Source organism: Macaca mulatta, chromosome 6 (genome assembly GCF_049350105.2).
Source record: "Macaca mulatta isolate MMU2019108-1 chromosome 6, T2T-MMU8v2.0, whole genome shotgun sequence".
Classification (NCBI taxonomy): Eukaryota; Metazoa; Chordata; class Mammalia; order Primates; family Cercopithecidae; genus Macaca; species Macaca mulatta.
Window position 1 is genome coordinate 189,620,312 of NC_133411.1, and position 20,777 is coordinate 189,641,088.

The window sequence follows — 20,777 nt, forward strand, 5'->3', positions numbered from 1 at the left end:
GGAGCCTGAGAGGAGAAGGTGAGAAGGTTCTTGGGAGGCAGGAGGGACCAGGGGCCCCTCACGGTGGGCACACACTGTAGCCTGGTGTGACTCCTCCCTCCCTCCCTGCTCACTGGCTGTTTCCATCCACACAGCCTGGAGTGAGTGGTGCTCTGGGTGTGAGAAGGTGGCTGGAACCTGGAGGGACACTTGAGCCCAGCCCTGAAGGTCCAACAGAGGAAGGACCAGAGGAGCCCAGAAGTGTGAGTGCAGCCCCACTAGGAAAGTGGTACAGGATGGGAGTGGGGAGGTGTTTCAGTGACCACCATACAGGGGCATACTTTGGGCTTGGAGAGCAGCTCAGGCCTGGGCACGGGAGGATGCCCTGTTGGTGGACACTTGGGTTGATGCATAGGTCAAGGTCAGTGGCTAGATTCAGTCAATTATAATGGAAAGTTAAAATGTCCAAATCCAGCCTGGGCAACACAGTGAGACCTCATTTCTACAAACCAACCAACCAAAACAAGAAAAGCGGCCGGGCACGGTGGCTCATGCCTGTAATCCCAGCACTTTGGGAGGCCGAGGCCAGGAGTTCGAGACCAGCCTGGCCAACATGGTAAAACCCCACCTCTACTAAAAATATAAAAAGTAGCCGGGCGAGGTGGCAGTCGCCTGTAATCCCAGCTACTCAGGAGGCTGAGGCAGAAGAATCGCTTGAAACCGGAAGACGAGGTTGCAGTGAGCTGAGATCGCGCCACTGAACTCCAGCCTGAGCGAAAGAGCGAAACTCCATCTCAAAAAAAAAAAAAAAGTCCAAACCCAGTGTGGGGACTTTTCTGTATTCCCATTTAGATTACAGAAGCAAACACAACAAAAGCAACACTCGTGTCCCCAACACACACACACAGACTGGCACCAGATTTATTATTATCTCTTGTTAAATATTTTCCATCTTTTCTGAGAACATGGTCTAGAAAGGCATAGTTGGTTTTCTTCCGGGTACATGCCTGGGTGGGCAGTGAGGAGAGAGGAGAGGTGCGCACCGGGCGGGCTGGTCCTCTGCAGAGAACAGCCTCGGGCTCCTCTTAGGGAAGCCGGACAGGCCAGTCCCACGTTGGAGGAGGTGTGGAGGAAGGAGGTCCCAGGGACGATGAAGATGACCTTATACATGCATTCAACGTATCCTGGAGTAACATGCACTGAGGGAGGTGGGGAGGGGAGGGGAGGTGGGAAGGGAAGGGAAGTGGGAGGGGAGGGGACGGGAGGGTCAGCTGAGCGAGCCCCTGCTCGCTGCGTGGAGCCTGTCCTGCAAGCGTCTTGTGGGGTGGGTTTGGGGAGTCAGGGTGGTGGTGAGTCTCCGTGGTTCTATAACAGGGGGACGTGGGTCTTTCTCCTGGTGAGGTGTTGGGGCACTCTGAGCTGGGATAGGGGTCCTGAGCAGAATGGCTCCAGCCTTCAGAGGATCTCTGGCTGCTCCTCTGGGAGGGTGGCGTTCTGACCAGCCAGGGTGCTGATGTCAGGCGCAGGCCAGGAAAAGGCCGGAGGCAGGGCCCCAGAATGTCCACTGAGTGCTGGGTGGCACAGGGCAATGCTGGGTGGTCCTTCGTGCCAGCCCCGAGCCTTCCTGAGTGGATCCCATGGTGCTCATCTCTCATGAGCTGGTTCACGGCTTGGGAGGGGCCGCAGGTGGCAGGTCCTAAAGGTTCCAGGACCAGGTCCTGGCTCTAAAGGGAAGAACCAGACCGGCAGCTCCAGACCCAGGCTCCTTCGAGTCTGGGCCAGGTGGGACTCCAGGTGGGAGAGCGGGGGGCCTTCTCCAGAGGCACTGACTGCTCTGCTGGCCCTGACCGGGGGCAGGCGCCAGAGTCATCTAGACTCAGTGTAACTGTCCCTGGGCGTCTTCCACGCTGAATTTGGAAAGCAAATTCTTCACAGCAGCTATACAGTCTGCGAAGCTGTTGAAAAAGACCTGCAGAATGGCTCTCGACACCCAGGCTCGGGTGTGCAGGCTGCCTGTGTCACCGGTCTGTCATACCGGCGGCCACCCCAGGGGCTAGTTACCTGTTTGGTCAGGCCCAGAAGAGGACCCTGCAAATTCCTCCTCCCTTGTTTCTTTGAGATGGAAACACAGCCCCCCTCCCTTCAACTGTGAAGGGGCAGGTGAGGCCAGCCGGCCTCCACGGGAAGAACGGCTGTGTGCCTGTGGAGGACACGGTGCGCCTGTGGAGGACACGGTGTTTGGGAGGCTCTGCTCCGGTGTGCCTTGACCTCCATCACTGTGACTCCCAGACCAGATTCCTCACGGGAAAACAGGGACCAGCCGCCACCCAGTGTGACGAAAGAGGTCATCAGAGACATTCCCATGGGAAGGGCTGGCCCCGGGGCCAGCACCCATGGACGCTGAACTAAATGACATCTGAATCTCAGGGGGAGGAGCCCGGGCAGCTGGAGCGTGGCCCTGGCCAGTTGTGGTGACAGAATCCCAGGCGCCTGGGGCCTGGAGTTCTGCTCTTCCCAGCTGGGAAGCTTGCAGAGAGGGAAGCACACTCCTGCGCCACCAGAGTTAAACCAGACGAGTTCCCAACCTGGGTGTCCAGCCCTCTGCCCGCCCTGCTGGGCCTGAACCCCCGAGTGCTGGGGGCCTCGTCCGATGCTGCTTAGTAGCTGTTGTCTGTGAAGAAAGACACGCGGGCAGACGGGGAGCAGTGGTCCTCTTCGCTTGGCTCGGACAGCTCCCCATACTCGCTGTTGTAAAACACCTGGCCTCCTCGGGCCCCCCGGTCAGGCCGCCGCCGCCTCCCTTGGGAGTCAGGGTGCGCCCTGGTCACATCCACATTCTGGTCAGGTCCTTTACAGCTGTCAAGACATGGAAGGTGGAGTTAGTAAGAGAAGAAGGCCGGGTGGCGGGCGGTGCACACTGGTAATCCCAGTACTTTGGGAGGCTGAAGCAGGCGGATGGCTTCAGGCTAGGAGTTAGAGACCAGCCCGGGCAACATGGGGAAACCCCGTCTCTACAAAAAATACAAGTTACCCAGGCGTGGTGCAGGCCTGTGGCCTCAGCTAAGTGAAATAATTGCTCGAGCCCAGGAGGTGGAAGTTTCATGAGCCAAGATCATGCCGCTGCGCTCTAGCCTGGGCGACAAAGTGAGACTCGGCCTCAAAAACAGACAAATGAACAACGAGAAGGAGGGACCGGACCCCTGTCGGGGTCTGATAGGAACCACCAAGGACACAGCGGAGCATGGGACATGCTCAGACTTCAAAAAACACACGCAGACTAGACTAAACAGCAAAGCGGATTGATCGGATTTGGCACTCACTGGAGCTTTGTCCGAGCCTCGACACGAGACTGTGAAGAATGTCCAACTTCATCCCCAACCCAGTTCTCACTCTGTCTTGCCCGTCTCAGTGAACGGCACCAAAGTCCCCTCAGCTGCTGGAGCACCTTGGGGTTCTCCTTGCCTCCTCCTTCCCCTCACTCTTCATATCCCGTCCATCCAGATCCCGTCCATCCATATCCAATCCATCCATATCCATCCATCCATATCCATCCATCCAGATCCCATCCATCCAGATCCCATCCATCCAGATCCATCCATCTATATCCCATCCATCCAGATCCCGTCCATCCATATCCATCCATCCATATCCGTCCATCCATGTCCATCCATCCAGATCCATCCATCCAGATCCCATCCATCCAGATCCATCCATCCAGATCCCATCCATATCCATCCATCCAGATCCCATCCATCCATATCCATCCATCCAGATCCCATCCATCCAGATCTGCCCATTGTAACTCCAGGACACATGCGGGCTTCTCCATTCTTGGCCCCTCCTGCGGAGTCCGCTGCATCCTTGCCGGCTCTGACACCCTCCTGCAGACTGCTCTGCTTCCACCATGGCCTCCTGGTGCTCCACCCTTCAGAGAGGTCCTTCAAGTTACACTATGTCATTCTCCTCCTGACACACCCTCCAACGGCTTCCCGTCACTCCACGAAGGAAATCCAGGCTTCTCGCCTTGGCCTAGGAGGTGGTTTCTGCCCCTCCCCTCCTCTCCGCCTGCCCCATCCTGCACCATCCTCAGTGCTTTCTTTGCATTTTTTGAAGATGTTGATTACTTGTTTGGTGCTTTGCATAGTGCTACTGAAAACTCTTGACTGTAAGTTTAAAATACTAGTTATTTTACTGTTTGCATCTTCTTCCTCTGGGACTCCCAATTTTATGTATATTGGATCTTTTCTATTTCTGATCCTTTTGCCTCTTTTATTTCAGTTTTGTTTTCTTTTCACATCCATCCTCTGTGTCTGCCACTGTCAGTCTGGTCATACATATTGTCCCTGTGGTGCCCTAGTTTTAGAAAGGATTTAGTTTTTTTTCCCCCAAAATGGGGTCTTGCTGTGTTGCCCAGGCTAGACTGCAGTGGCACGATCATGACTCACTGTAGCCTCAACCTTCTGGGCTCAAGCAACTCTCCCACCTCAGCCTGCCGAGTAGCTGCTACCACAGGCGTGGGCAACCACACCCAGCTAATTTTTAAAATTATTTGTAGAGACAGGGCCTCATTCTGTTGCCCAGGTTGGTCTTGAACTCCAGGCCTCGTCTCCCAAGGTGCTGTGATTACAGGTGAGAGCTACTGCCTGGCCGAATCTATGTTTTATTTCCATTTCTTTCCTGAATTTAGTCTGCTCTCGTTTGTATCATCACATTGTCCGTCCATTTCTATTCTGAACTTTTGAATACCAGATTCATGGTGCCACTGCTTGTTTCATTATATGTTTAATTCACGTTGGAGTATTTTGTTCATTTTCCTGCTTAATTTAAACAGTTGTCTACTGGGAAGTTTTAACTCTAATGTTCTGTCTTGTTCCTGTAACTTTGGATGGATGGTGCTTTTTTGGAGGTTCAGGATTATTTGTGTTAGGATTTTCTACACAGAAAGAGCCACTTCTCCTGTGGGTGGGACTAGGGATTTTGGTGGCATCCTACATTTCTTCACTTAAAAGTGCCACATCAAACCTATATCTTTGGCATCATCTCAAGTTCCTTTGACTGCCTTCTTCCTTCTGAAGGCTCCATCCACGTTCCGTACCATCCTGCCTCCAGGGGCCGGCCAGTCTCTCACCCAAAAGAGCTGGGCCTTCCACTGGCTCCATGCAGTCACGCTGAGTGACCACAAGCCCAGAGTTTCCTGATCTCCTTCCACCCACAGATGCAGGTGAAACGCCACATGTATGGGCATGGGCTCTGGCGTCCGAAGTGGGCACTGAAGGGGCTGGACGGTGTAACCCAGGAGTGAGGAGCAGGTAATCCCCCATGGGGCGAGTGCCGACCAGGGGTTAAGAGGAGACAGCGAAGGACCAGACAGATAGATTCCTCCTTCTGCTCCCCACACACCCCACAAGGCACATCCTCTCCTTGCACCTGTATGGGGAGCACTCTGTATGCCAAGCGAACGCACCCGCCAGGGACCTGTGGAACCTCTTCTTGGCTCATCATGAACAGAGGACAAAGAACAGTGCCCTCTGCTGCCGATACAGGGTGGTGCAGTTTCCAAATGCACAAATCCATTGTGTGCTCATCTGTCTTCTTCTGACTTCTGGATACTATCTTGCTTCCTTAGGACCCTTATCTTCCGGAACTTTCTTCTTCCTCTACCACCAAGCATCCAAGGAGCTGCACTCCCTTCTGGCTCGCTGCCCTTTCAGAAGCAGGATGGCTGCCCAGTGCCTCGGACTTACAAGGGAGGTCTCCTCGCAGCCCCGTCTCCTCCATCACCCCATGGTCTGTGTACCGAGTTTCTCTCCTAGCTGAGCCACAGGCGCGGGCTGAGCAGCCTTCTTTGATCTCAAGGAGCTATGCTATTTTTTGAAGGTGTGCAGAGGTTTGAATTTACGTGGCAATCATCCTCTGCCATACCTTTGACTTAATTACCTTGTTTTTTGCAGGTCAAAATGCTGTTTGGTGAAGAAAAATTAGCCCAAAGCTATTTCCGTAACATGACCACCATTAATTTTCCAAAACCAGGTACTAACAGGAGTCAGCTGATAAGCCGGGCATGGTGGCTCACACCTGTAATCCCAGCACTCTGGGAGGCTGAGGCGGGCAGATCACTTGAGGCCAGGAGTTCAAGATCAGCCTGGCCAATGTGGTGAAACTCTGTCTCTACTAAAAATAAAAAAAATAGGCCGGGCGCGGTGGCTCAAGCCTGTAATCCCGGCACTTTGGGAGGCCAAGATGGGTGGATCACGAGGTCAGGAGATCGAGACCATCCTGGCTAACACGGTGAAACGCCATCTTTACTAAAAAATACAAAAAACTAGCTGGGCGTGGTGGCGGGCACCTGTAGTCCCAGCTACTCGGGAGGCTGAGGCAGGAGAATGGCGTAAACCCGGGAGGTGGAGCTTGCAGTGAGCTCAGATCCGGCCACTGCACCCCAGCCTGGGCGACAGAGCGAGACTTCGTCTCAAAAATAAATTTAAAAAAAAAATAATAAAATAAATAAATAAATAGCTGGGCATGGTGGCGCACTCCTATAATCCCAGCTACTCAAGAGGCTGAAGCAGGAGAATCACCTGAACCTGGGAGGTGGAGGTTGTGGTGAGCTGAGATCACACCACTGCACTCCAGCCTGGAAGACAGAGTGAGACCCTGTCTCAAAATAAATAAATAAATAAATAAATAAATAAATAAATAAATAAATATAAAGTGAATCTTTTAAGTAGACACTAAAGTCTTTGTTTAATCTATACACTTAAAAGTTTCAATGTTCAAGTTGGCCAAAACTGTTTTTCCCCTGGCTATCATGTTGAGCAAATAGAGTTCACTTTCTATCTGGACAGTCATATGTGGGTATTTCTCTGTTGCCAAAATACATCCCAGCCTGTGGGCGAAGGATTACCCAGGTGCCAAGGCAAGAGACTGAAGGCACAAACTGTTTCAGTATAACACAGAAAACAGTTATAAGAATAGTCATAATACAAATTAGATAGATGATCATGGACATTATTGATCATTAGCATCAACATTATTAATCACTAGCTTTTGATATTACTCTTTGATGTATTAGTCATATTACCAAGGAATAACCCGTGGGCATAGGGTCAGGTGCTGAAGGGACACTGTGAGAAGTGACGAAGAAGACAAGAGGTGAGCCCTCTGTCACGCCTGCATAACGGCCGCTTGAGGGCTCCTTGGTCAAGCGGTAACACCAGTGTCTGGGAAGGCACCCGTTACTTAGCAGACCGTGAAAGGGAGTCTCCTTTCCTTGGAGGAGTCGGGGAACACCCTGCTCCACCAGCTTCTTGTGGGAGGCTGGATATGATCCAGGCCTGCCCGCCAGTCATCTGGAGGCCTAAACCCTCCCTGTGGTGCTGTGCTTCAGTGGTCACGCTCCTTGTCCGCTTTCATGCTCCTCCCGTACTCCTGGTTCCTCTTTGAAGTTCTTAGAAGACAGCGGTAGAAGAAATAGTGAAAGTCTTGAAGTCTTTGATCTTTCTTGTAAGTGCACAGAAGAAAACGCTGACGTATGCTGCCTTTCCTCTCTGCTTTGGCTACCTAGCAGGGAAGGGCCCCCTGTCCCACGGTCACATGACTTGCTTGACCTTGTCAATCACTTGGACGACTCACTCTCCTTACCCTGCTCCCTTGTCTTGCACGCAGTAAATATCAGCGCGCCCAGCCGTTCGGGGCCACTAGCGGTCTCCGCATCTTGGTGCTAGTGGCTCCCCGGCCCAGCTGTTCTCTCTTTATCTCTTTGTCTTGTGTCTTTGTTTCTTACGATCTCTCATCTCCACAGATGGGGAGAACACCTGCTAAGCTCTGTAGGGTCAGACCCTACACCAGCCAGTTCAGATTACAGTATCTACCTGGCTCTGCAGCCACTGGATGAAATTCAGGGGTTTTGGGGCTGGGGCGGCCTCCCCAGCCTGGAGGAGGGTGTGTGTGCTCCGGGCATGGTGGGTTCTGCGTGGTGTCAGAAAGACACAGCGTCTGAGCTCTGTCAGGTGACAGGGAGGTGTCGGGACCGGCACGCAGGTGGTCAGCATGCGGCGGGGAGGGGCTGCTGTGGTGCCAGGTGAGGAGGGGAGTCTCAGGGCAGCTCACCTTGAACATGTGGAAAGGTCACAGGGAGCCACGAGAGGTTCCAGGAAGAGGGCTGGGCACGCCCAGGCCCCAGCCTCCCTCCTCCAGGGGACGGCAATGTCAACACCGGCAGTGCAGGAGGCTCACGAAGCCCTTACCTGAAGCCGCTTTCTCGTCTATGCCTGCTCTCTATCTGCTCAAACTCCTCCGAGGCCAGCACCATCCCACTGTCCGTCTGGTTGTCCTGTGTGAAGAGGACAAGCCAGGCTGTGGGCCCCGCCTGAGGCCCTCCTGCAGGGCAGCCACCCCCAGCCAGGACAGCGCGGCAAGACCCTGCGGTGCGGCTGACCTAACACCCGTCCCTGGGACGCTGAGCCGGAAACAAGGTGTCCATTCCATCCCAGGGTGAGGGTCACATGCCCCTGCCTCGGAGGCAGACACTGAGGTCGGGGGCTGTGTCTGGCCCGTGGACACCTCACACTGGGGGACCTCCACGGTGGCCAAGCCTACGCTCAGTGTGCAAAGAGCAGGAGCCGCGGGAGAACCAGGGACAGGACTCACAACCTGGCAGCTCGTAGTTCAAAAAACGGTCATTGTGAGGCTGCCTCCCGACCTGGGGGGCTTTGTTACCCTTTCACTGTGGCTTGGTGTGGTTTTTATTCTGAATCACACGGGAGGGAAACTGCGATCTTTTCAGAGTCCCCCAGCGTCTTCAAGTGGCCCTGAAGGCAGGAACCCAGGTCCCTGAGGTCTGGCCAAGGGCTCCCATGGGGCCCCTCTGTCCAGCGCTCACTGACCAGGCCCAGGACTCCCGAACCTGCCACCGAGGAGGAGGAGGAGGAGCTGTCCTTCCCCTGGGGTTTCTGCTGAGGAGGGGAGGCTTCGTGTGGGGGCGACGAGGGCATAGGACAGAAAGCAGCTGTGAGACGTGGCATCGTAGGAGGGCCCAGATGTGCCCAAGGCTCTCCCTGGACTTGCATTTTCTTTTTTTGAGATGGAGTCTCCCTCTGTCGCCCAGGCTGGAGGGCAGTGGCGCGATCTCGGCTCACTGCAAGCTCCGCCTCCCGGGTTCCCGCCATTCTCCTGCCTCAGCCTCCCGGGTAGTTGGGACTACAGGCGCCGCCACCTCGCCCGGCTAGTTTTTTGTATTTTCGGTAGAGACGGGGTTTCACCGTGTTAGCCAGGATGGTCTCGATCTTCTGACCTCATGATCCGCCCACCTTGGCCTCCCAAAGTGCTGGGATTACAGGCGTGAGCCATCATGCCCGGCCTGGACTTGCACTTTAAAAGGATAGTCTTTTCTGTTAAAAAGCCTGCAATTGGTTTCTGCCATTTGCCTTACGAATTTCCGAGGCTGCCTCCCGAGGTGGCCCCAGCCCTGACCCGAGAGCACAGTCCCCGCCCTTCATGTGAAGTACCACAGAGGCCTTGTAGGTCATTGGGGTCATGGGGAATTCTTCAAATGTCTTCATCCGGGAGGAACCATGGGTCTGAGTCCCTCTGGCCAGGCACCCGGGAAAGGACACCCAGTTGTAATACCTGTGGGGAGAAATCAGAAGGTACTGAGGAATGCACCCCAACAACTCTCCTCGAAGTTCTCTCTGCTGTCCCTGTGCCTCCTCTTCCCCTGGAAAGGACCCCCAGCCTGGGGCAGGAGTATGGACGGGCCTGGGTCTGAGTGCTGGCAGGGGCTCCTCCGTGGGCCTGGCCTCAGATGTCTACCCCACAGCCTCAGCAGCAGGGCCTGGGTGTGCACCTCCACCCTGGGCCGTGTTTCCTTCCGAGTCCACTGCTGAGTTCTGTGATGGGAAGTGAGGGGGCATCCAGCCCCATGGGGTATGGAGCTCCTCCCGGGGATGGGCTACCCTGGGCCAGCCAGGCAGCCCCAGGGCTGCAAGCTGCTGACTGCCCTGCCCACACGTGTGTGCACTAAGGCACATGTTGCGGGGTTGGTGGAAGGAGCCTGGCAAAATCCAGCTCACTGTGGTTGTCCCCGAGGACTAGCCCTGCCATGTGCTGGGGCAGAGCCTGCATCTCAGCAACGCTGGTGTGAATGTGGGCGGCACAGCCATCCTGAGTGTGAAATGCCAGGGATAAGAGAGCCTGGGCAGAGTTCTGGGAATTAAGTTACATTCTCCTCCTGACCATGCCTCAGTTGGAGACCTTCCCTCCTCCCAGGGACTCTTGGGGACTCACCCCCAGACTAGTCAGTGATTTAGATAATCAGAGACTCCCGGGAGGAATATTGGCCCAAACACAGTCCACTCCACCTCTCCGTGAGAAAAGCACCCTTGTCGGGCGCGGTGGCTCACGCCTGTAATCCCAGCACTTTGGGAGGCCAAGACGGGTGGATCACAAGGTCAGGAGATTGAGACCATCCTGACTAACACAGTGAAACCCCATCTCTACTAAAAAATGCAACAAATTAGCTGGGCGTGGTGGCGGGCGCCTGTAGTCCCAGCTACTTGGGAGGCTGAGGCAGGAGAATGGTGTGAATCTGGGAGGCAGAGCTTGGAGTGAGCTGAGATCCCGCCACTGCACTCCAGCCTGGGTGACAGAGCGAGACTCCATCTCAAAAAAAAAAAAGAAAAAGAAGTACCCTTAATGTTGGGGTGAGGGGACACTGGTGGGTGGACAGGACTCAAAAACAAGCACGCAGCCAGGTCACATGGCCTTGGAGGGGAACTGCGGCAGGTCATTTAAAGCCGCTCTGTGCTCTGGGTTCGTGCACACTGGTCTCTGATGTCGCATGATTTGCTTTCCCCCAAAGACACAGAGGGATAAAATGCACCCTGTCCACATGGCTTTCTCCCACCCCATTCCTGGACCCACAGGACAGCTGACCTGGCGGCCAGGCTGTGGCGCTGCAGGCTTGGCGGGCTGTCCTCAGCGTCAGCCTGGGCGATGTGTAGGGCCACGGTGGACACCTGTGAGAAGCTGCCCTCTTCTGAGCTCTGAGAGCCACGTGGGGCCATGCAGGCCTCCTCTTCCTCCTGGCGGGGAACAGGAGAGGCAGCCGGGCCAGAAACCACCAGCCGCTGCCCTCAGCCCTCAGCCCTACACTCGGGACTACTTGGGCTCCTGAGCCCTGAAATAGGGTCCTAACAGACCATGCGGGCACGTGAGTGCTCCAAGAAGGAATCGAGCTCGTGCAGAAGCCAGCACATTTCAGCCGTCAAGACAGGTAAGGGGCCAAGGTAGCAGAATGCCGGCTGTGCCAACCTCGCCAAATTCTCCCTACAGCCCTTCCAGGTACCTCGTTTATGGATAAGGCAGGTGGGGCAGGCCGGGGCTCGGCCGGATCATCCGTCCTCCAGTCCCCGGCTGAGCCTGCAGCCTCAGGAACTGGGGCCAACACTTCCTACCTTCTCTGGATGGAACTAGAGCCACAGCACCCATCCCAGTCCCTAGGCCTGGGCAACAGGCCGCTCCCGGGTCCTTGCTCCAGGCCCCACTTTGAGCTGGGTCACGAGCAGGCCCATCCCCCAACCTGGAGGAGCACCACGTGGGGAGGGAGAGACGTCAGGACACACAGGTCAGGGGTCCGTGTGCTCAGTGGAGTGGGGGACAGAACCGGGACCAGCTGAAGGAATGCATCATGATGATGCCAGCGAGATGGGGCTGCCTCGCAGGCCAGTGGGGACCAGCCTAGGATTCCCCTTGGGCAGGGACAGGCTCTGACTATCCACACAGCATCTGGAACAGGCAGCGTAGGTGTGCGGTGGGCGTGTGCTCAACAGAAAGATGCAAGGGTGTGGGGACGAGGTGTGGGTAGGGGCCCAGGACCGCACCACCCAAGCCTAGAGGTGGGCAGAGCCTAGAGGGGCTTGGAGGGGCAGCTGGGGCCAGGGACCCAGGGCAGGGGCCAAAGGCCACAGTAGAACAGGGTGGGGAAGGGGCTCACTTGCAGGCCCCCGCCCTGGAGCAGGTCCCCCAGGATCTCCACCAGCTCCGAGAACGCAGGTCTCGCCTTGGGGTCTCCAGACCAGCAGTTCAGCATGATACGGCGTCTGCAGGATCACGTGGGCTGCTGGACCGCGTGCACCCCACCCCCGCCCCAGCACCTTCAGTCCCCCAGCCTTCCTGGGCCCTCTCACCCACTCTGCCCTCCTCCTGACACGTGCCCCACCCTTGTCCGGCTACCCTCGTTCCTCCTTCAAGTGTTAGCCCAGCGTCGCCTCCTGGTGATGCTTTCCCTGAACACCCGGTTCTGTCTGTTCTGACAGCACCCGGCCTTCCCTCCTGGTGCCCGTTGCAGCTATGCCACAGACTACCCGTGTGTCTCGAGGGTGGTGCCCAGGCCTGTCCTACTGGCCCTGGCTTCCCTGATGCCACCTTCTCAAGGCCACAATCCCCACGCCCCCTATGCTTACTGCCCCCAACACCTGCAGGGCCACGGGGAGGCTCACATGGCAGGAGTGGCCAGCTCCGGGGCCCTCATCCTCGTGCCGTCTCTCAGCCGCTGGCAGAACTCCTCATTGATCTGCACCCCAGGGTATGGGGAGGCCCCTGACAACAAGAAGGGGAGGTGGGTGGGGAGCAAGCCCCCCAGGTCACCCCGTCTGTCCCTTCCCCCATCCCCGTGGTGGGGTGGAGACAGCTCATCCGATCCTGCTCTACCTGGGACCTGGGCAGGTCGCGGCCCTCCCCAGTTCTAGTTCTTCATCTGGTTAAAAGAGGACTGTGCCGCCTGCTTGCTAAGAGTGCCAAGAGCATCCACGCACTGGCAACACGGCAGACATCATGGATACCGGATCATCAGTGGCGGGGGAGCCGCCTGCGGTCAGTTTCAACAAATCCTCTCTCGCCTCTCACTGCTTCTGATGCCCCCCGCCAGCCCTGCTGCTCCGTCCTGGATCACTGACCTCCCTCCTCGGGCCGCTCTGGCTGACCCAAGCTCTCATGCCTCCTACACTCTTCCTGTTCCTTTAGTTTCTGTAATACCATGTATCACTGTTGCCTCTTGCTGACATTTTAACTTATTCAAGTTCACTGCCCTACCCTGGCCTGGAGGCTTCATGAATCATGCCTGCAGCGGGGCCTGTGCTCCCACATGGAGCTCCTGCAGTAGGCACGTCCGCTGACTGAGCCCTGAGTTCCCTCTGGGGCTGCCACGTGAACAGGCTCAGCCCTGGCCCAGGCTTCAGTGTGCACCCCACAGAGGGTGGCCCACATTGGAGGCAAAGTCCTCTCGGAGGCTGGGCCAGGCTGGGGAGAGGTGGGGGGCTCTTGGTGGCCCACAAACCCCCTGCTTCAGAACGACCTGGCACATACCTCCAGGTGCCCAGTCCCTTACTCCAGCAGGGCTGGTCATGTAACCACCAGTGACCTCGCCTCCTCTCCCCACCGGCACCCCGTCCTGCACTCACCCAGAGAGAAGATCTCCCAGAGCAGCACCCCAAAGGACCACACGTCACTCTGCGTGGTGTACACCTTGTCAAAGATGCTTTCAGGGGCCATCCACTTCAGCGGCAGCCGGGCCTGGGGAGGCGGAGGGAAGCATGTCCCATGGTGGATAGGAGGAGAGGGCTGAGGCCAGGCGCTCTGGCACCCCCTACCAGGGCCCTCTGCCTGGGTGGAAGGTGCCTCCTTGCTGCTGTTCTCCTGGATCTGCCGGGGACCCCTCTTTCCCTGAGCTCTCAGGGGAGGGGTATCGGGGGAGACCACAGGCCTTCTTCCAGCCCTAGACCCCCAACCCAGCCTCCTGATGAAACGCACCCCTGCACACTCTCACCATCTCCCCTGACAAGCACGTTCCATCTACTCACTGTCCCTACCCTAGAAGCTGGGCCATCACTCCCGACGCTCTCCTCCTGGGCTCCTGAGGCATCTCCGCCACCAGCTCTGTCTCCCTCTCATGCTCTCTACCTGGGAGCCCTGAGGGCCAGGGCCCTTCTGGACTGGCCTCTACCTCCACCCCAGCACCCCTACTCCACTCTCTTCCCAGCCTGTGGTGTCAGGGGGTTTCTGTAAGTGCACACCTGATCCTTCCCTCCAACCAGCGGCCACACTGGGCTGGATGGCCCATCACGCCCAGGCCCTGGGCCCATCCTGCTCCTCCACCTCTCTCTGACACCTTTCCTCTCCCAGGGACGGAACCCTGACCCGCCTTGGAAGCTCATCCAGGCACCTGCTGCCCTGCCTGAGCTCCACTCATGAGACACTCCGCCTCCTGGGTTCCACATACTCCACCAAGCTGGTCCATCTCTAGGACAGACGCCACGTAATGCCTTGCACACACAGGCCCCACAGGGCAGGCCCTGGGAGTCAAGGCCCGCTGCATGGACCACGGCACTGGGCAAAGCACAAGCTCCAATTGGAGCCCTGGGGCCCCACTTGTCAACTCCCGTCTCCACTTCCTTGCCCCAGGATGCCTAAGTTGTGGGGGGGGGGGTGGTCACTAGGGTCCCCTGGGGGCAGGGAGTCCCCCAGCAGCTGGGCAGGTGGCTGGCCAACCAGGGAGCCCACATCACCCTGTGCCAGCACTCCCTCTCCTGGACAGGCAGTCTGTGGTCCCACCCCATCGCCTGTTTTGCCCCACATTCCCTCTCCTCAATGGCCTGCACTCACACTGCCCTTGCGGACGTAATCAGGGTCTTTGTAGATGTCCCGGGCAAGGCCAAAGTCACAGATCTTCACCACGTCGCTTTCTGACAGCAGAATGTTCCGAGCAGCCAGGTCTCTGTGGATGCACTGGGGTGCAGGGAGGCGCAATGGGGGCTGTCAGTGCAGGCCCCTGGGGTAACACCCACACCCGAAACTCCAGGGTGCCCAAGCAGTGGGGGCCGTGGGGGTGCCCTGCCTGTGGGGAAGGATTTCTATCCATCTCCGGGACTCATCATGGAGACAGCTTGTGAAATTGTGGGGAAGCAGAGAGAGTCGTGGAGTCAGACTCTGCTGCTGACCGGCCACGAGACTTTGGGGCGTCAGTTCCCTGCTTTGGGCAGTTTCCTCCTCTGAAAGTGGGAGAGACGCTAGTGGACCTCAGAGCCCCGCAGGGTGAAGTCTGAACCAAGCACTTCTTGGCGACTGGTGGGGATGCACCACCCTTTCCGTCTGAAGGGCCTTCAGAGGAGGCTCACCTTTCGGGAAGCCAGGAACTCCATCCCTCTGGCCACCTGGAAGCTGTAGCAGACAAGATCTTCCATGGTCAGCGGGCTCAGCCACAGGTCCTCAGCTGCACAGCGGAGCGAGGTGGGCTCAGGAGGCGCCTCCACCACGGCCTTCATCCACCCAGCCCCAGGGAGCAGCTAACAAGCATTTCAGCCCCTCTCCTGCCCCCTCAGCCTCCGGAACACCCACGTCCTACTCCCAGAGCAGTAAATACTGTTGCTCTGTGGGGGCTTGGCACCTGCTGCTTGGCCCTCAACTGCCTGCCTGTTCTGCAGGGCAATTTCCTATTCAGCCTGTGATGACCCAGTCAATCGTGGAACACCTGTGTGAAAATTGTCCCCAGGTGTCTTCCCTTCCTAAGGCAGAGCCCATTCCACACTCTCCCATGAAAGCCCCCACCGAGGGCCCCAGGCTGGGTTTCCCTAGGGTGCCTGATCATGGTATGTAACCGGGCCTGTCAGGCACTAGGAAAGGGGAAGAAGCCAGGCTCTAACCGTCTTGGTCTGGAGAAGCCCGCCTCGCTCCGCCCTCGTTCTTCGGGAAACGAGCAAAGAGGACCCTGTCGCTGCTCCCTGGCCTCCGATCCAGCCTGGCCAGCTCCACCATGGCGCGGATGCGTCCGCGCTGCTCGGGAGACTTCTCCTGCGGATGCATGAAGCTGGTTCGAGGGCGCCCAGGCGTCCACGGCAGAGGCGCCTCCACTCCCCCGCCGCCCGTGGCGCCCCGCGGGCCGCCCACTCACTGCGTGGGGGCTGAAGGTCTCCCGCTTGGCGCGCAGGAAGTTGGAGAGGTTGCCGTACTTGCAGTACTCCACGATCACCATGAGGGGCCCTGCGGCGGGACGGGGCGGGCCGTGCGTTCGGAACCCGGGACGCGCTGCGGGCGCGCTCCGCATTTGCACCCGCGCCCCCGCGGGCCTCCCAGCGCCGGCCCTGCAGCCCCTCCCGCCCGCGGCGCCCTGCGCCCAGGGTCTCGCCGTCCCGGCGGGCCGCCCCGCTCCGTACCCTTGGGCTTGGTGCACGCCCCCAGGAGGTTGACCACGTTGAGGTGGTTCCCGATGTGAATCAGGATCTTGAGCTCCGACATCAGCGCGCGGTGCTCGCTGGCTGTGGCGCCCTCTGGAGGGGACACAGGCCTCACGTCGGCCCCCATCCGGGCCCCTTTCCCGCCACTGGCTGCTTAGCTAAGGCACAGCCAGCACTCTGGGCACGGGGAGGGGTACCAAGGCCCCAGGACATCCTGCTGGCCCCACTGAGGCAGGGGGTTCGGGTGGTACCTTGGCTCTGACTCCCGCAGCCTCCCTGTAGAATCTTGGATGAGACTGGCTCCCAGCCTCAGTTTCCCTTCCTGAGTTGCCATGCCACCGGCCCACCCAGAGCTGCTGCTCCTCACTAGCTAGGCTGCCCCTTTCGCCCGCAGACCCCACACCTTTCAGCATTTTCACGGCCACGGTGTCACAGCTGCTGCCCTTGTTGATGCCGAAAGCGGAGGCTTCCACCACCTTCCCGAAGGCGCCGTAGCCAAGCACTCTCCCTGTCGGGGCAGGGAGCCAGTTGCAGGTGAGCTGTATGGGGTGAGGGTGGAGACAGGTGGGCAGCAGGGGAGCCCCGTCCAGAGGTCCAGGAGGACAGGCCTGGCAGCAGGAGGAGCGTGGGGAGCCTCTCTGCCAAACAGGAAGAGCGTGGGAGCCACAGCGGGAAGAGAGGGAGAGGGTGGACAGGAAGCCGCGCATCCTCCCGGGTAGGTGTGACAGATCCACCCCGCTCAGGGTGGCAGCAGGTGACCTCGGGGAGCCTGGGAACTGGGAACCCTGGCTAAGGCTCTGGTTACCCACGCCCAGAGGGGCAGGTCAGGCCAGGCAGAACTTCCTGGTGGGAGTTTGGAGAAAGTAGGGATTCAGGAACTCCAGCCTGCAGCAGGTGCGCCGGGCAGGAGATGTGGGTTGGGCAGGCTGGTGCTGGCCTCACCCAGGTGCAGCCGCTCTCGGGGGAACTCCCACTGGCTGGCGTCGTAGGACAGGTATTCGCATTGCTCCTCCAGAGGCACCTCCCCGGGGTCCATGATGATGGACAGGTAGCCCGTCTTGATGTCTGCGTGGGCCGGCTGCCGGGGCGGGACAGGGAGGAGTGGGGCAGCTCACTGACTTGGCCGTACCACTGTGGCTGGGGCAGAACTTTGCCCAGGACAGATGGCATGTCCTGCGGGGCTCTCAGTCAAGGAGGGGATGGAGTAACAGGCAGACAACCTCTGCGGGGTTGGAGCCCACGGTGGAGGGCTGCGAGGCTACCCAGGAGACAAGGCTGCCAGGTCAACTAGGGCGGGCACCTTATTCTTTATCTTAAGGGCGGCCAGGGTGGGGGAGTCCTGAGAGAGACCCCACCAGGAGAGGGGAGGGACACTCACCCTCCTCATGTTACAGAAGATGAGGAGGAGGAGGACCCAGAAGAAGACAGCGATGACCCCGGTACCGACAAGGATCACGATCTCCATGCTGCCCTTATCTTCAGAGCCTGCGTGGGCAGAAAGGGGCCGGCGTGTGTGTGTGTGTGTGTGTGGCAGAGGGTGCACTGCAGGCAGCGCCGCTTCTGATGGGCACGACTTGCCCGAAGTGGCCACAAAAGGCGCTAACTGGGGGCAGGAAGGGGGTTGAGGGGCGCAGGGTGAGGCCGGACCTTCCACGGCCACGCTGGCGGAGGAGTTGACGCAGCCCTTGGCGTTGCACACGCTGCACAGATAGCGACCCGCATCCTCCTCGCGCACGCGCTGGATACTCAGCTTCTGGTTGGAGTCCGCCAAGTCGACTCCTGCAGGGGGTGGGGTGGAGGGGCGGGTCCACCTGGGTTTGGGGTCGTTGGCCTCGCCGGCCTCCGGACCTGCCCTTCCCCGGGCCACCCTCCCTACCAGACTTTTCCTCCAGCAGCCTCTCGTCTTTGTACCACACGATGCTGGGCGCGTGCGCTCCGGCCACCAAGCACTGCATCTCCAGGGAGTCGCTCACGTTCACCAGGAGGTCGGTCAAGTTCTGCGTGAGCCGAGGGGCCTCCAGGGCTGGGGGCAGGGGTTGAGAAGGAACTAAGTGGAGTTGCACTTAGCAGGAGGACCCTCTTTGGGCTGGGAGCAGAGGGAGGGAAGGATCCCCGAAAGCTGGACTCAGGATTTGTGCACCGGGCAGGAGCGCGGCGCGTCTCCGCAGAGGGAGGCGGATAGTTAGGAGGGGGCGCTCCTGCAGGCCAGGGCTGTGAATAGACCTCCCGGGGCGAGCCATGCCGGGGCAAAGGCAGAGGCAGCTTCGGCTAGAAGAGAGCGCGTCCCCGCCCTCCCCGCGGCCAGCCTCACCCTGCACCGACAGGTACTTCTTGTGGCAGTGCTTGTCATGGCTGCGCCGGTCTTGCACTTCGCACACATAGTGGCCCTCATGCTCGGGCGCGACGCGGGGGATATTCAGGCTGAGCGTGGCGTGGCGCGCCCCAGGTGCCACCTCCTCCAGGCTGGCGGCCAGAGGGGTGGCGAACAGATGCACGTTCTTGCAGTCGAGCAGCAGCGGGTTCCCGTGCGCATCGTGCAGCGTGGACAGGTTGAGGCGGTACCAGCGCAGATGCTCGTACTTGTAGCTGTCGGCTTGGCAGCTCAGGAGCACGGGCTGGCCCTCTAGTAGCTCCTCGGATGGCTTGGATTCGATGCTGAACCCGTCGGGGATGGCTGTGGAGGGAGGAAGAAGGCCCGTGACACTGCCCTGGGAGTTTGCTCACCCATCCACCTGCCGCCCCGGGGTCTCCTGCCTCCTTCCCTCCCTCTCTCTCTCTCCTGGAGGAGCCCCAGCTGGACTGCTTGCCCCCACCCCCGAGAAGCCCAGGTCATCAGGAGTTCCGTGACGCCACTCAGTGAGACTTGAACCCTCATTCTCTCCTGAAGCTTGCCACGGCCCACCCCATGTTCAGCTTGAAACAGTGTCTTCTTCCCTGGCTCTTCCCAGTGCCATGTGCCCATTTCCTTTTGCCTCTCTGGTCCCTTCTGGTCAGGCTCCTGTGGCCTCCCCAGCCCCCAGGTGTTCTCTGGGGCTCCATCTCTCTGCTGGTGCCCTGATTTACACTCTGGGACCCAGTGGCGTCTTCTCCTGGGCTCAGCTCTCCTGAGGTCACTAGCACATTTGAAAATCTGAGTAAGCCACAGATCTTCTCCCCAGAGCAAAATTCACACGTGAGTCACAAGGTCCCAGGGCTTGGGAAGGGGAGAGTGGGAGTGGGTATAGCTAGGAGGAGCTGCAGTGAGCCAAGGGCATCCTTGAGGGAGGAACCTCAGGGTTGGGGACAGAGGACACCATTCCATCCCAGTGCACCAGCACCCAGGCCCTATGCTGATGACCCTCAAATCTATTTTTCCTGTCTACAACTGGTGGGCCTTGGAGCTCTCTCCTGGGTGCCCCACGGACCCCAGAAACTCAATGCACCCAAACCTGCCCCCTCCTGACCCTGTACCCAGGCCTGCCCGCGATGGTCTGGTCACTCACTGGTCACATAGAAGTAGATGAGCCGCTCATCCTGGCCCACCTTGTTGGAGACCACACACTTGTACATGGCGGACACGTTGGCATTCTGGATCACCAGCTTGCTCACAGTCTGGGAGAGCACAGGCAAAAGGATCCATTTCCTGCCCAAGTTCTCCCAACCTGGGCCCTCCCCTTCTGCAAGAAGGTCGCTGTGCCCACCATAGTCATGGGGGAAACTGAGGCTTTGGACTGGAGAAGACCGAAACTACAGGACCAGGGATGGTGAGGCAGGGAAGAGAAGGCCTTGGGCAGCAGGGGGAGGCAGCTGCCCAGAAAAGTCAAGGGACAGTGCACGGGACTGCTGGCCTAGGCTGCGGTGACGTCACAGGGCAGCCTTTGGCAGAACCAGAGAGACCTCTGGCGGGGACTGGGCTCAGTCTGTGGCTATGCTGAGGGGGCACCAGGGTCAGTCCAAGCCAGGGTGAGAATTCAGGCTGTGGTCACAGCAAAGGCCAGTCACTTCTGGATGGGTCCAACCAGTCGCTGCTTGCTGAGATCTTTGTGAGATGCCCTCCTCAGCCCAGGACTGTCCACAACAGCAACTCCTGGGTCCAGGGTTACTGCGAGGGGTGGGGATGGCTCCCAGAAGGACCGAGGCCCCAGGGAGTAGGAAGCCTGAGACACAGGGGAGGAGGAAGGGCCATAGGCCCTGCCTACCATCCAAAGACCCCCACCCCCACCCCACCCCCAGCTGGGCACTTCCTGTCCAGGACTGGAACAGGAAGAGGCTCTGGAGGTGTGTAGGAAAACAGGAAGTGACTGGAGGAAGTAGGTGCCTTTGTTCAGTACCCCCTTCTCGGCGTTGCCCCCAGGCCGCGCCAGCGGCTCAATAGCCCTCTGTGCAGACCTGGTCAGCCTCCAGCCCTGTCCCCTCCTGGCCCTGGGGCCTGTGGGCCTCAGGGGTTCATGGCCTGGCCAGGTGGCCTTGCATCTCAGCTTCCTTGTCTGGGAAGCCGCCGGAGGTCCGCCCTCCATCACAAAGCCGGAGGCTGGCCCTCTGACCTTTCTGCAGGCAGGGTGGCCGAGGCCTACAGACTGCAGGAAGGTCACC

The 20,777-nt window shown here is 58.8% G+C and overlaps 1 protein-coding gene across 2 annotated transcripts in view; it reads right to left on the reverse strand.

The window, feature by feature from the left end:
* Nucleotides 1–886: 886 nt before the first annotated feature.
* Nucleotides 887–20,777, reverse strand: part of FLT4 (fms related receptor tyrosine kinase 4) — a 46,931-nt gene continuing 27,040 nt past the window's right edge. The window contains exons 12-30 of one of the 2 annotated variants that reach the window (XM_015141649.3): nt 19,688–19,796; nt 18,517–18,879; nt 18,082–18,228; nt 17,853–17,984; nt 17,584–17,690; nt 17,148–17,283; nt 16,609–16,713; nt 16,185–16,298; nt 15,923–16,011; nt 15,675–15,822; nt 15,150–15,244; nt 14,638–14,760; nt 13,437–13,548; nt 12,477–12,576; nt 11,972–12,077; nt 10,912–11,060; nt 9,486–9,606; nt 8,226–8,311; nt 887–2,835 (exon numbers count right to left, since the gene is read on the reverse strand). In XM_015141649.3, the coding sequence (XP_014997135.3) occupies nt 2,637–2,835; nt 8,226–8,311; nt 9,486–9,606; nt 10,912–11,060; nt 11,972–12,077; nt 12,477–12,576; nt 13,437–13,548; nt 14,638–14,760; nt 15,150–15,244; nt 15,675–15,822; nt 15,923–16,011; nt 16,185–16,298; nt 16,609–16,713; nt 17,148–17,283; nt 17,584–17,690; nt 17,853–17,984; nt 18,082–18,228; nt 18,517–18,879; nt 19,688–19,796 (2,541 nt within the window). In that variant the 3' untranslated portion in view covers nt 887–2,636. Of the gene's footprint in view, nt 2,836–6,697; nt 7,427–8,225; nt 8,312–9,485; nt 9,607–10,911; nt 11,061–11,971; nt 12,078–12,476; nt 12,577–13,436; nt 13,549–14,637; nt 14,761–15,149; nt 15,245–15,674; nt 15,823–15,922; nt 16,012–16,184; nt 16,299–16,608; nt 16,714–17,147; nt 17,284–17,583; nt 17,691–17,852; nt 17,985–18,081; nt 18,229–18,516; nt 18,880–19,687; nt 19,797–20,777 lie in introns of those variants that run through there. The other variant, XM_015141650.3, reaches the window with a different exon arrangement.